General features: G+C 38.2%; 1 protein-coding gene across 2 annotated transcripts; it reads right to left on the minus strand.

Annotated features, from left to right (window-relative positions):
• Nucleotides 1–4695: 4695 nt before the first annotated feature.
• Nucleotides 4696–15928, minus strand: LOC136676749 (beta-1,3-N-acetylglucosaminyltransferase manic fringe-like). Of its 2 annotated transcripts, none has more exons than XM_066653954.1 (9): nt 15661–15928; nt 14645–15044; nt 12875–12920; nt 12161–12263; nt 11105–11258; nt 8208–8293; nt 6743–6908; nt 6069–6154; nt 4696–5759 (listed from the first exon to the last, which is right to left on the minus strand). In XM_066653954.1, exons 2-9 carry the CDS (start codon nt 14879–14881, stop codon nt 5699–5701), a joined length of 939 nt encoding a protein of 312 aa, XP_066510051.1. In that variant the 5' UTR covers nt 14882–15044; nt 15661–15928; the 3' UTR covers nt 4696–5698. The 2 variants fall into 2 exon arrangements, with proteins under 2 accessions (XP_066510051.1, XP_066510050.1); XM_066653953.1 differs by having other exon boundaries at nt 14645–15047.
• Between the last annotated feature and the right edge of the window lie 231 nt (nt 15929–16159).

Raw genomic sequence — 16159 nt, forward strand, 5'->3', positions numbered from 1 at the left:
GGAAGAGTAAGTGTGTGTGAAGGGAAGCAATTTCCACAGAGATTCACTTCCACCACCATTAGTCAGTGGCTTAAAAACGAAGAAGGATCAGCATACCGCTGTACATTGTCCAAATATGTAGGAACACTTCTTCTAATGAAGGATTTCCAGTACTTTAAGCTACACCCATTGTGGACAATTTGTATAATTCCAATAGAAAGGAATGACATGAAATGGAACACTACAAGCTGCTTCTGTAAAGCTGCAGTCACACTAAATGTTAATCAGTGATATTTTTGCAAGTTAAATCCTATTATTTAATGAAATTCACTGCAGTGAGCGCTCTGATGTTGCAGACTTACAGAGTGAAAAATTTCATTAGCAAAACTCAGCATCAAGTTCATGTTTTGTGCAGTCTGACATGCAAATTGGCACCTATAGTTCTGCTGCTATGATCTTGGTGATCTGATAATCTGATTTTAGGTCATAGCAGTACTATAGATATAAAATCGAGGATTATATATATATATATATATATGAAATGTAGTTAGCATCTAACCAGAAGTGCAATATATAACATTATTTACATAATTTACATAAAGTGCAGTTGTGAAATGACATTATGATTATGGATTGTGATTAAAGTGCAGTTGTGATATGACATTGTGATTATGGAAGTTAAAGTAACCATATATACATATTGAAATATAAAACATGTAAACAAAGTAACATTGTGTAGGTGATGCATTAAGTACTGAGGGATACATTAAATAAAACTTTACAGAAGGTGCAATGTAATGATTGTGCAATGTTTGTTTAAAGTGCCTGAATAGTGTTCATCAGGATAACAGCCTCAGGAAAAAAACTGTTACGAAACATGTTAGTGCGGGAACGGAGGCTCCTGTAATGTCTGCCAGATGGTAAAAGGCTGAAAAGTCGATGACTTGGGTGTGTGACGTCCTTGACGATGTTTCTTGCCCTGCCCAGGCAGCGTTTATGGTAGATGTCCTCGATGGTAGGTTATTCGGTGCCTATGATGCGCTGTGCTGTTTTTACCACCCGCTGGAGAGCTTTGCGGTCTGCAGCACAGCAACTGCCGTACCATACAGAGATGCAGTTGGTAAGTATGCTCTCGATGGTACAGCGGTAAAAGTTCACTAGTATCCTGGGAGACAAGTGAGCTTTCTTCAGACTCCGAAGAAAATAGAGGCGCTACTGCTGCTTTTTGATGAGGACGGAGGAGTTCAAGGATCAGGTGAGATCATTGGAAATGTGGAGACCAAGGAACTTGAAACTGGACACCTGATCCACTGCAGATCTGTTGATGTAAATGGGGGTGTGAGCTTGGTTCCTAGTCCGTCTGAAGTCCATGATGATCTCCTTTGTTTTGAGTGTGTTTAGTACCAGGTTATTGTTGTGGCACCACAAGGACAGATGCTGTACTTCATCCCGGTAGGCTGTTTCATTATTATCTGTAATCAAGCCTATCACCGTGGTGTCATCTGCGAATTTGACTATGGTGTTTGAACCATAGGCAGGTACACAGTCATGGGTGAAGAGAGAGTACAGAATCGGGCTCAGAACACAACCTTGTGGAACACCAGTGCTCAAGGTGATGGTTGATGAGTGAAGGTTGCCTAATTTAACAGATTGGGGTCTGTTAGACAGGAAGTCTAAAATCCAGTAGCAGAGTGATGTGCTGATACCCATTTGAGTTCAGTTGAGTTGAGTTGGTTGAGTTTGAGTTGGTTGAGTTTGGATATCAGCATAGACGGAATCACTGTGTTGAATGCAGAACTAAAATCAATGAACAGCATTCTCACATATGAGTTCTGACAGTCCAGGTGGGTTAGTGCAGTGTGTAGTGCTGTTGAGATAGCGTCCTCGGTGGATCTGTTGCTACGATAGGCAAAGTGGTGTGGGTCCAGCATAGCAGGCAGGCAGGAGTTCAAGTGGGAAAAAACTAGTCTTTCAAAGCACTTGGAAATTATTGGGGTGAGTGCAACAGGTCGAAAGTCATTTAACTCTGAAGCAGTAGAGTGCTTAGGCACAGGCACAATGGTGGCAGACTTAAAGATGGATGGTACAGCTGCCTGGGCAAGTGAATTCTCAGTGATTCTGAGTATGATTCTTCTTCATTTGATAGCTCTCCATTGTTTGGTTGCCATTCCACACACAGAGCATCTGAATTTAAACAACCCAGAGAGAACAGCATTTCCCCATGATCGTCGATGGCAAAGCTGCTAAATAAAACAGTTTTTTTCTGTTGCCTTCAGAGCAGTGCAAACTGCAAATGTGTATTGTGGAATTGAGTTCTCTGGAGTAATAATACCTTGGTGTTTCTGATCCAGAACTAATCCTCTAACAATAGTACATGACCTCACTAATACTATCAAATGTTACAGATGATAATTCTTTATAATTCATGGTTGCTGACTGATCCTATTCTGTTTGCTCCACAGATAAGATCTTGAAGAGTTCCCTGTCAGCGAATCATTACGATATATATTTTTGTATGTAGTGCTGCCCTCTTGTGGTTTAGATAATTATTGGCGCCTCCATAAGTTCATATCAATATAAACAGTTACCAACAATGAATGAATGCATGAATGAATAATGTGCCACAAGTATTGTTGCTGCCACAAAGCTCCAGTCACCTGGGATCCTATGTTCAGTCCTTTGCCAAACACCTCACTGCCAAAAATGTCCAAAGGTATTTGTGAGCGATGCCCTGCGATGGATTACTGCCCTGTCCCAATGTGTTCCTGCTTTGCACCCAGTGATTCTGGGCAGGCTCTGTTTCTATTGCAAACCTGAACATGATGAAGCTGGGTCTGAAAGTGAATTAATAATGGGCATATCCCTTTAAAATGAAGGTGGATATTGTTTGATGTATAAAATAGATGAATACCAATTAATTTAGTATTACTGTTATGTTATGGTGCTCTAGTGTCTAATTTCTTATGTTTTGGACTGTTTGGCAGTCACTGTTTGGTCAAATTTATACTTTTGTCTTCATTTTTTATGTGAAAATCTATGAGACATCATCTACAGAACATCTAACATTTAATACCAAATTACTGTTTATTTACTGAAATTATAGCATGTTTTTGATATTTTTCTATTCTAATACCAAAACCATAACAAACAACATGGAACATGTACATTAAAAAATACCATATTTTAGTTGATTCCGACTTATTTTCTCCTTGAAAATCAACACTTTTACACATCACCATAGAGCAGGATATATCAGAGTTTCTCAGGTCTTAGATGAAGCAGTGATGGTCATCTGTAGAGAATATAAATTCAGAGAAGCAACTGGCAGGCTTTAAGGGGAAGGTCAAAAATAGCAGGTCATGTACCAATCAATAACCGTCCAGTTCCACTGGAGTCAATTAACTCTGAAAGATGGGCAACATTAAAGTGAACTGCACAGACACAAGAACATGAACAGCATCAGAAACCGCCAAAATAAAGTATTCAGCAGTTTCACGGTATATAAATAATTAATTTTTAAAAATTATCTAAATTCGTTTTAGTTTGGGTAACATTTCTCATTTAGAGATTGTTGCAAGAATATTATATGCTCATGAAGCAGGTGCACATGAGCCCAGTGTCACTATGTCCAGTGCCAAGAGTCCAACAAGAGTATAAAGGCCCCAGCATTTTACTGTGTACAGTGGAACTGTATTTTCTGAACTGATAGAGCTCCTGCTAATACTGCAGGCAGCAGGGTTGTGCTACAGGGAGTGTTGTTGCCAGACAGCTCCAGGTTCGTTGGTCCTGGGTTCAACCTTGCCTAGAGTCACTGTTTGTGAGGAGTTTGTTGTGTGCATGGGTGCTCTGGGTGCTCTAGTTTCCTCCCACACCCCAAAAATGTTAGAAGGCAAAATTGTCCACAAGCTCGAATGTGGGTGTGACAGACTGACTGCCTGTCTAGGGTGTTTCCTGCCTTCTCCTATATCCTGTATGCCCAATACCTGATATATAGTGAGGATTCTGGCATGGACTGACTGCCATCACATCATCAAGGTGGATGCTGCACTTTGTGTGTCTATACACTGAAGATCACTGGATTAGCAACACCTACCTTATATCTTCACTCTTTGCCCATTTTATTAGCTCCACTGACCATACAAGAGCACTATAATTTTCCAGTTCACCTTTCTCTTCAGTGGTCAGGAGGCCCCACATGACCACAGCAAAGCAGGTATGATTTGGGTGGTGGATCATTCTCAGTGCTGCAGTGAAACTAACTTGGAAGTGGTGTGTTAGTGTGTGTTGTGCTGGTACAAGTGGATCAGACACAGCTGTGCTGCTTAAGTTTTAACCACTGTGTCCACTCTGTTAGACACACCTACCTTGTTGGTCCACCTTGTAGATGAAAAGTCAGAGACAGTAGCTCATCTGTTGCTGCACAGTTTGGGTTAAGATGAATGGTTTTCTAGTTCTTAATCAGCGGAAACAGGACACTGGACTACTGTCTGTAATAGTAGAACTACAAAGTCCTGCTGTATTTTGCATCTGATAAAATAGGCAAAGTACGTGTTCTTAATTCAGTGATCATTCAGTGCATAGATGTAGGAGTATGTGTAAGGAATAATCCAACATCACTGCCTGATCTCATTTAAATGAATGTTGCAGTGTTCCAATGTTTAGTGTAGAGTGCAGAGCCAAGGGGCTGAATTCTTGATTAATAACCTTCATTAAAGAAAAAAAAAAAATCAAAGCCTGTGGCACGTTTATTACAATACTGTCTCCATAAATGTTCAGCATTAAAGCTGAACTGGTGAAAAGCTGAATTCTCAGTCGCAAATTTTTAAGTGCTTTCAGTTTGGGATCAGAAGGCAGGACACACAAGAAAAGCAAAAATAAACATTTTCACAAAATGTACAAAATCACTTTACAGAATCATCTCTAATAAAGTTCAAGCTCAAATCAGGAGAAAAGAATACGGTAAACAAGAGCATAAGATCTACCTGTGAGATTAATACTGCTGTTATTTTGTGGTTTACATTTATTTAACTTATTTTACTGTTCCCAGGAACTGGGTTGTTAAGTGCAGGGATGGTGGGGTACTGTATCAGGAATTGTGAGTTTCTCCCTCAGGAAATGGGGGGTCCCTCTGTAGTAACTGTGTGGTTCTCCCTATGAAAATGTGGGGTTCTAGTTTTAAAAGTGTGTGCTTCCTTCTCAGGAAATTTTTTTTGTTTGTTTTTATTATCATCAGAAACTGTCATTCTACTTCATTCTCATTCAGTAACAAAGTAGTCCGACTTCTAAATTTGTATAGGTCTCCTTTAGTAACTGTGTGGTTCTGCTTCAGGAATGATGTAAAAAATACAGAAACATATAATAAAATCATTTTGCTCCCTAAAAAAATCATGTTTTTTGAGTGTGAAGAAACATTTAAAGAAACATCAAATAATGTAGAGGTGCTTTAACAAAGTAAGGGTTCTTTCTAGAACCTCTACATTATTTGGATGTTAAAACTTACAGAGCCATCCACTTAAATATTCATGACAGAACCAAAGAATCAGATATGGAATCTTCAGATATGAAAGTGTAGCTCCCAGCAAAGTCCCTTAACAGATTCTTTTTGAATATTAGCATTTTCAGGGTTTTGTTCGGGTTTTTTTTTTTTAACCATAGAACCCATGTATTTGCCCTTGGGGTTCCACAAGCATTTGTTTGGTTAATTTTGAACATCTAATTTTTAGGAGTGGAATGGACACCAGCTGGTTAAAGGGTACAGCAGACAGTGGACAGTCCTAAACCTGGAAAAACAAAAACATGCCATTCACACACACACACACACACACACACACACACACACACAGATTAGCCATAAGATAATGAACACTTCTTTTTTCTACAATATCCATTGCCTCAGTTCCGCTGATCTTATGTATTTGCAGTCCTGTCATTACCAAATGTAGTCTAAATGTTGCTCTGCAAACTTTTTTTATTCTTCATTGATCAGTTCCATCACATTGCAGGTATTATTTGGGTGGTAAAGGAGGTAGTAATAATTTTATGCGTAATTGCGGTGTGTGTGAGTAGGTGTGTGTGTGAGAGAGCTTTACCTTGAAGGATCTTCATTTGTACTGAATGCTCCCTTTACCTCCACACTGTTCATTTTATTTTCAAATATCCCATAACTCAAAGTAACCTACAAAAATAAATACAGCATATTATACATCGTGTTTATATATGTAACCAATTGCAGACTCTAATTCATCGATTGCTCTGCATACTTTGTTTGGCCCTTAAAGGACCACCACAGAGTTGAAGGATCTGAGAGATGGATCATTCTCAGCTCTACAGAAACACTGATGTGGTGGTGGTGTGTTAGTTTGTGTTACACTGGTAAGAGTGGATCAGACACAGCAATGCTAGTGGAGTTTTAAACACGGTACCAAGTCACTGTAAACACTATTAGACACATTGTGTTAGTCCACTTTTATAGATGTAAGGTCAGAGTATACTTGTACCAGTCTAACATACACTAACACACCACCACATCAGTGACATTATATGCATAGCATCATTGTCATTATCTTCTCTTTGCTACACCAAAATACAGTTAATTCTCACTAGTCTGGTGTCTCATTTGTCTGTAAATATAGCCTCACTTGTTTGTAGTCTCAGTTGCATTTTATCTCAGTTGTCTCATTTGTCCCCATCTTAAATTTCTTAACTGTATACAGTCTCACCTCACAGTTTTGTCTATCTCATGTGTATAGTGATGCAGCCTTACCTGTGTGAGTATATCTCCATGTGAGAGCAGTAGCAGGTTCTCCAGGTGGGAGTGGAACAATTTGCTGTGTATCATTGAGATGCCCAGACGCTTCTCCACGATGAAACCAACCACACAGTCATCCGGCAGTCGTATTACGCTGGAGGTGTGTTCAAACATTTGACCACTGTTTAAGTAAACAATAACAATAGAACACATTTAATTCACATTTTATCATATAACAGTTCAGCAAGCCTGAGGCAACTGGCTGCTAAGTATTTTTCAGGTATTTCCCTTATATCAGCTCAACACTGTTTGAGGAGAACTTTAACTGTCCAGTTCTGTTTTATTAGCTATAAAAACATACATGGCCTCTACTGTAGATAGAAGGTTTAGTCACATAGTTTGTGCTGGAGGGCGGCACGGTGGCGCAGCAAGTAGTGTCGCAGTCACACAGCTTCAGGGACCTGGAGGTTGTGGGTTTGAGTCCCGCTCCAGGTGACTGTCTGTGAGGAGTTTGGTATGTTCTCCCCGTGTCTGCGTGGGTTTCCTCCAGGTGCTCCGGTTTCCTCCCACGGTCCAAAAACACACGTTGGTAGGTTGATTGGTGATTCAAAAGTGACTGTGAGTGTGTGTGTGTGTGTGTGTGTTGCCCTGTGAAGGACTGGCGCCCCCCCTGCCTTGCGCCCAATGATTCCAGGTAGGCTCTGGACCACCCGTGACCCTGAATTGGATAAGCGGTTACAGATAATGAATGGATGGAAGTCTCTCTGGCCTATACAAGGTTTACATGTCACACTTGGTGCGCTTGGAATCAGGAGCAAGCAGGCACTAAAGAAACTACCCTGCTCTAGGTACCAGATTAAATAGATTAAATCCTAATTAAATAGCAAAAAAGCTGAGTTGAGTATAAGGTTAAATTACTTTTTGCTGCCACTGTGGTGGTAACCTCAAGGGTACATTTTGTACATGTACGTTCAGTTAGGGAACATAATTGTACCATATTCTATATTAATTGTAGATTTAAGCATTGTGATGATTTCATATGCCCAATTCATCTCTAAGATTTATGTTATGTTTTTATATTTTACACAGTTCTCTAATGGACGTTTACAAATACTCACCTCTCTTTCTGGAGTCTAAAATATAATGTAACTTTAGGAAACAAAACTGGACTTAATTGTACTTTAAAAGGTAAATTTACACTATTTGTACCTTTAGTGACCAATAATGTACCTCTACAGTACCTTTTTTCTGAGAGTGTACAGTAGGTTTCCTCCAGTGGAAAAATGCCGTAAGAGATCTCTGCATTGTATAGCATTGTCCTGAGTGATAAATGAAATTGAGGGCCACACATCCAAATTACAGATAACTATGGCATCACTTGGGTTCAAACTCACAACTCCTGGTGATAGGGAAACTCTTAGAATACCTGTTTATGAAAGGTATGGATATTCATATAGTAAAAATAGTTCAAATATCTCACCTGGCCCAAGGAGCCATCTTCTTAGTGAGTCTCCTGTTGAGACAGAACCCTGCTCCTCCTGTAGCGAACCAGAAACTCACTTCACGCTGTGGAGACAAACACAAACTGGCTAAAACTCACATTGGTTTTATCAGAGGAGAACAATATTTTTGCTTTAATGTTTAAGGCAAATAAATGTTTCAGACACCTAATCTTATTTCTTCTAAAAGGAGCCTGTTCCTCTTTAACACAGTATGTCTCTTCTATTGTAGAAGAGCTATATGCTAGATCTTGCAACATTGCTGTGCAAATTTGATGGCAAGCATTAGTGAGTTCAGATACTGTTGTATGATTAGTTCTGGATCACAAATATCAATTATCTTATCTCAGATGTATTAGATGGCACTCCATTTTTCCAGAGAGAACAGTTCCACTGTTTCATGTTGCAGCGCTGGATTATTTTATATCCCTATGATGGGCTCCTAGCATTCAGAATGATGACCTTTTTGGCTCTGCAAAATGGGCAGGGCAAAGTTCAGCCCATAGTACTGGAGATGTAAATAACCCATGAACTACCTTAAAAAATAAATAAATAAATAAATAAAAAACACAGCAAATGATGTATAACAACTAATCTAACCTCCTGATTGACAGTGCATTTTATGATTATCCAGCTTTTTTATAATCAGCTTGAACTTTACAGTACAAAATTTCATGTTGACACATTGTTACCATGTTTCCTTCATTTTGGAATTACAGTAATGCTGTACAAAGCCCTGCCACATCAAGGCACCATGGCCAAAGCAGCAACACTACTAATCATGGAAGTGAATTTGCATGTCAAAGTTCACTAAACATGAACCCAGGGTGCTGTTTCATTTGTGAAATGTATTTAGCCGGATGTCCCTTTGCAGGACTCTCAAGTCTTGAATTAGCGACCTATCAGGCAATCAGAAAACAGGATTTCTTGTTACCGGGTGAGGTCTGAAATAGGTTTCAGCTGCAAGCACGCATGCGCAGCAAACGTAACATATGCTCTGAGTGCGGGCACAAGTTGTGGACAAGCTGAAGGTGCAAGAGAACCGTCGGGATCTATATATTGTCACTCCAAGCAAACTTGAAAACTTCAGAGCCCTGTCCCTTTGTGACAAATTATAATCTAATGAATGGGATTTTGCTTGCATAGTTTTGATGGCAAAAATCTAGTGTGAGAGCAGCTTAAGACATGATTTCTTAAAATATAATTGTTGATTTAATGGTGGTGACATTCTGATTGGTTCCGGTTGAATAAACGCTGGCGCATTTTTAGCTTTGTTTTGTTTGGTTGAAACATTTTAGTGTTTTACCTTTTTTTCGCCTAAGCTATGGACTGTCATTGCTTTATTGACTGGATTCATAAACACTATAGTACAATCCAGCGAATATTGTATAAAACCGAAGCTCCTTAGATTTTACCTTGCCTTTTGGACTTTAAATTTGATCCATCTAACACAAGCGTCAGCGGCTGTTCCACTTTGTTGTCACTTGGTCAGCTGCTCCACTTTCTCAAGCTAATTTCCTGTACACTGAATTAGAGTGGTGGTTCCCCGTTTTGGTAACGTGCTTTTACGAGGTTATCGGAAAGCTATGAGGTTTTTATACGCGCTGCTTATCCTGGTCTGGGTTATTGGACGTATTCCAGGGCTTTAACCCTGTGACGGTCTTCCATTTTTAAACCGGGAAATGATTCAGTATTTAATGCCGGTTTTTGACTGTCAAGAAGTATTCTACTTTTGAAGTCCTTCTTTGCATCGTGGAACTGCCTTGTACTGTGTTCTTGTGTATCGGCCCCCAAGTTCAACAGGGATTTTTTTACAAGACTTCTCTTTAACAGTTAACTTGCCTAGTACTGATAAAACCTAGATTCTTGGAGATTTTAATTTCCTTGTTTGCTGCCATACCAAACCTTTAGACAGAATTTCTGCATCTTATTAACTAGTTTAACTTCTTAGTCTGTTATGGGCTCTACACATGAGCATGGGCATACTCTTGATCTGGTAATTTTATTTTGATTGTGTGTAATGTTGATAAACCAGATGTATGCTTGTCTGACCACAAGCCTGTTTTGTTTTATGTGAACATCCCACACTCACTTTCAAAGCACACTCCATCTGCACATTTTTTTTCATACTATAACACAGCAGTCAGCCAGTCAGTTTTCAGCTGACCTTGCATCCGTAGCTAATTCTGTTGAAAATCCTCCTAAAGACACTACCACAGATGATTTGATCAACCTTTTTAATCGCACATGTGGCAGAATTCTGAACATGATTGCTCCTTTTAAACCTAGAAAGCACGCACTGTTAACTCAGCCCTGGTTTAATAATGATATTTAATGGTTGTTTCAGTGTTGCTGCACTGAAACTATGGAACAATCTTCCATTGTTCATAAAGTCCTCTCCCACATTAGAAATTAAGACAAATTTAAAAAATCATTTATTTGCCTTGGCATCAGAGATAGTGTGGTCCTGATTAATATTTTAACTATTTTATTTATTTAAATTATGCCCTTTATTAATTCTATTTTTAGAATAGGAAATCTCACCATGTCTAAATTTATAATTTATTCTTAAGTTGGTTTTCTTACTTTACAGCACTTTGGCTGACACTTGTCTTTGTGCTATATAAATAAAGATGTCTTAACTGTTTTCACATTAATTCTAATATAAGATGCTGCATCCTTTTGTATCAATGCAAGAATGAAAGAATTTGAGAATTTTTTTACTAATTAGTCCAAGCAAGTAACACAGGTCGGAAAGCATCATTAAATCTGGACACACACAAATCTGTGGCCTAAGAGAACTCTACAAGGTTGAAGCAATCACAGAGAAAGTGAGCAATGGAGAGATGGGTAATGATAGACCGTGTGAAATACTCACGGTTCTGTTTCCCTCTAGAATTTCCTGCGCTCTCATTGGTCGATCCAGACTGGGTTTGCCGACATAAACATCAGCATCCAGAGGGAAAGAGGAGAGAAGATTTACCAGTGGCTTTGGGTTCAGATAGTTATCATCATCCACGTGACACAGCCATCTGTATTTTTACATAAAAACATTTGTTTTTAGAAAATAACTATAGAGCTGTAATGTCTAATAAGAGTCAAAATGCATGAAAAAGCTAGTTTTATTTTATATTGTATATTCATATTTTGCTACCACTGCAACATTAAGTAAACTATTTTCCTATTATAATGGAAAATACAATATTATTATACAAATAATGTATTAGTTAAGAAGGTTAGTGTAGTGAACCAAATTAATGCTGTAGTAAACTACAGGATTCTATATCAGATTAGTGATATATTAAATTATAATAATGTTTAGTAAAAAAGATTTTCACAGTAGTCTGTAATAAAGTAACAGTGCTGTAGTAAACTAAAGTTCCAGTAAACCATATTAGCACTTTAGTAAACAAGTCTAAGGTTGTAGTAAAACTTAATGCTGTGGTAAACAACACTAAGACGTAAACCAGATTAGAACAATATTTACGTAAACCAGATTAGTGCTGTACAAGACTAAATTAATATTGTAGTAAACCACAATTGTTGAACTAGATTAAGATTGTAGTAAATGTAGTAAATAACACAACAAGTCAAAGTTTTTAATAAACTAATTTAAATAATTAATGCTGTAGTAAAATAGATTAAGGTTGTAGTAAAATATATATTCTCTGGTCAGCTAGTTTAATATTGCAGCAAATCAGTGCTGTATTAAACCAGATTTCTACTACAGAACACAGGATATAGAGATAAGTTAATCACATAATTGCAATTAATGAAGTAGATTAGCGTCATAGAATATTATGGTTGTAGTAAAGTGGTTTAGTGTCTTAGTAGATTATATTAGCAATTTAATTAAGTGATTTGCACTGTAAAGCGTAATAAAACTTGAGTAAACTTGATTAGCTTTAAATGTAATTAAAATGGTTAGATTTACTCTTTGTTGGAGGCCATGAAGTGGTGAAACTCAGCAGCCATCTTACAGGACAGAGCCTGATGACTGTGTTCAGGAGAGCAACCAGTAACAATGATGTTAAACCCTACACACACACATACACACAAACACAAAACCAATAATTAATAATAAATTGTGATCCATGTCCCTAAATAGAAACTAATGACTAACTTCAGCTCCAGCTTATCTGAATGAGTGATGAAGTACTATGAAAGTCCTATGAAAACAACGTGTGTTTAAAGTTAGGTTAGAGTTAGACTAGTCTCAGCCACAGACGCTCCGCCTACAAGTTGACAAAGAGTCTGATATTTATAGCGTGTTAATCTGACCATACTGTCATGATTCAGTCAGTTGCATTCTGATTGAATCTCTGTATCCGTGTATATGCACTTCCACATGGGTCCTTTTGCATGTCAGTCAGATTTCTTTTCCTGCAGTAGTAGGTTTTCGTAGTAGTTTTAGGCCATGCTAAGTGAGGAAAAGTACCATGCAAGACTAGGCTTAGACAGGTAACGGTCTTAGTTAAGAGTCAACATAAGGAAGGAAATGAAATATCCCCAAAAATACTTCCAGGGTGTGTCCCCGCCTTGCGTCCCGTGATTCTGGGTAGGCTCCAGACCCACCATGACCCTCAATGAATAAGCGGTTACAGACAATGAATGAACACATGGAAGCACATTTGTGCATTTATCTTACCTCTAGAGCTAATGTCCTCATCTGGAGTGTCCGTGAAGATATAGGTCTGTGTAAACAAAATATTGCATGAATAAATACAGAAATACTACTTAATTTATGCATCTTACAATTATTTAGAAAATAGATCAGTGTGAGTGGCCCTCTCTTTGGGAGATGGTGAGTTTGAATCCCAGGGATGTCAAAAGGCTTGTTCGACTTAAGCAGGTGCTGCAGAGTGATGACAACAGAGCTTAATCCTCATTGGTTAGAAATTCCACTGACAACTTGTGTATAACGTGTTTAGTTTCATTCTACAATGTAAATCTACATTATCTTTTTTTTACAAAAAACACTGTATAATTCCTTGTTCTTGCTTAGCAAGTTTATATACTTTATAATTTTAATTATGATGTATTTTATGTCATGAAATGCCATTGAGATGTGCCAGAGCTCACAAGAGCCGCAGGTGGCTGTGCATTTTAACGTCTGTACTCTAACCTATCTTCCCAAATGCAACCAGCTACTTTTGCTGACCACCAAGTTGAGGCGCAGTTCATCTTGAAGGAGCCTACAGTTATCCATAATGAGGGGCGGGGAGAATGATCTGGTTTGGAACAGAGAAATTAAACTTTGTGTGTGAAAGATCATGTATGAGTCAAATTTCAACACTTTTGTTCCACTTCCTGTCTCTGTACACTTCCTCTCACTGAAGAACTTCCTGATACTGTTTTCATACACATTGCTGCTTCCTGTTGCCACAAATGAGAGACTCACTAGTGTATTAGTAATAGAACTGGTACTATTACCTTCACTGTACAACAATAAAAATACACCTATCAACATAAAAATACATTTTTTGTGTGTGCAGTGCTAGGGATGTTTTTTCAGCTGTAAAGAGCTGCTCAGTGTCGTTTCTCTTTGATGAACAGTGTTAGTTTCTTAGTTTTTCATTGTACAGAGCTGCAGATTTTCCTCTGGGTAGTGGATAGAAAATAGGTATTAAATAATATATTCAGTTTTAGTCTTTAGCATCACTCTAAATGGAAACAGTGAGTGCAAATTAGGGGTGGGTTGTTAATGACAGCACTGAGACTACATGATCTTCCCAACACCTCCATTATCTGTCCAGGCTCCAACAGTGTCCAACCAATCTAACCATCCTTCTCATATTGAGTGGGGGACATTCTTCAGCACCTCAGGCTAAACTGTATACTATTCAGAGATAAGAGTTAACACTATGGCTGAAATAAAACACACACAGAGTGTGTGGAACAATTGTCCAGACTAGACTAGAAGAGAGATAATACCCTGTGGACACCTACTCACCCTGCATATCTTCTAAAGTGAAGGGTTTTAATCAGGGGGTTGTTCCTTTTTACTGCAGTGGGACTCTATTTTTTTAAGAAAGGCTTTACACTAGATTCAGGAACATTGGTGTGAGGAGTTGATGGCATTCAACCATGCGTGTTTAGGTACTGATGTTAAGTGATTATTTCTGGATCACAAATGCCACTTCATATCATCTAAAATATATTTGTGCTGAGATGTTTTAAACACCTTTAGCTTAAACTTTCTAATAAGCATGCTGATCTTAGGCTCATGTACAGCCTTTTCAGAAGGTCAAAGTCATGCACAGATATACACATAAAATAAAATTTTGATGTATGGTCTATCTAAAGTTAAATGCTTAAAGGACATATTGACGCCTATGTAAATTTAAGTTGTACATGTGCATTTTACATTTCATGACCTAACCCCAAAGATTTATAGAGAATAAACTCAGATATTCACATGGTCCTTGGTCCTGGAGATCCATGTGTCCAGTAGGAGCGAGAGGCGGTTGCTGTGGAAACGGCCCGTGGTCTTCACAGCAATGAAAACATCATGTTGTCTAAGAGGTTCTCTATGCTTGTTCTCCTCCTTCGGACTGAAGACAGAATATATCCGCAGTTGCAGGAAAATGATGAAAACAAGGACGGACACAAGCGCCAAAGGAAAAGCACGGAACAACCTCCTCATGGTCATCATAACAACAAGGGGTCCGATCACATCTTTAATGGCCTCAAGTCTTTTTAACTAGAACAATGCATGCTGCGCCAGGGCATCATGAATATCAGGGTCTGAAACACCCAACGAGATGAAATGCCCAAGAGATCTCCATGCAAATGGTACCAGGATTGGGTTAAAGTTACTGCTGTAAGGTATCAGAGGGAAGAGATATAGTTAGAGAGCTAGAGATAATGTTACATAGCTGAAATGTTACAGTTAAGTCTACAAATGCTACTGGTAAAAAATAGTTGTGTTATAGCTACAGATAGAGCTACATAGTTAAACCATTAAACAATATTCATAGAGGTAAAGTTCTAAATGTTTTAGTAAAATATAGGTTTCAAGCACAAAATATGACCACTGAAGCTATACTGTTAAGACTTTTAAATACTGTAGTTTAGATTATAGTTGGTAATGTTAACACTGCAGTTTGAACTTTGGTTGATATAGCAAGAGTTTAATAGTTAAAGTTATAGTTTTTTAGTTTAATAGTACTGTCAAATCGGCAAGTGATTTAAAGTTGTATAGCTAAAGATAGTTATGGCTATCACTACAGTCAGAGTTACATATTAACATTATTGGTGCTATAGCTTAGTTGAAATTTTAAATGTAATAGCTGGTACAGTTAGTATTGTAAACAATATAATTATATATTATATATTTACTATATATTGTTAAAGGTATATGCACATAACTAAAGCCATATGGTCAAATAAATATTTAAATATATGTAGTTAAATGTGTTAAAGAGCACATACCGATTGTTTCAGGCTGATGTAGCGTGACTCCTCACACTTCCTCTGTTCACTACAGCAGCTCAAACAGTTTCAGAGCATTTCCTCATTCAGTCTCTCAGTCAGCAGTTTGAACAGTAGCAGAGCTATGGATAAGAGTGGAATAAATGGCGATAATCCATACCTTTTGCAGAAGGATCATGTAATGATACTAAAAACGCAAAAAGTAAAGTAGCTTAAAAATGGCAAAAATACAAAAACAAATTCTGGACTGCTGAGAACAGCAGAAGGACTAAAATACAATACTAAAAAGTGTGTATGTGCTGGATGAGGGAGGGCCAAAATGCACCACACAAACCCTCAGACACATACACACACACACACCATTGGACAGATGCTCTCGCACACTCACACACACACACATACACACACAGTTTCCTCTGGCTGTTAATCCTGAACAGGTTTCCCTCTGCACTTGCACAATCCCACTTAGAGAGGCTTCAGTTTACACACTGGTGATTAT

Source organism: Hoplias malabaricus, chromosome X2, assembly GCF_029633855.1.
Source record: "Hoplias malabaricus isolate fHopMal1 chromosome X2, fHopMal1.hap1, whole genome shotgun sequence".
NCBI lineage: Eukaryota > Metazoa > Chordata > Actinopteri > Characiformes > Erythrinidae > Hoplias > Hoplias malabaricus.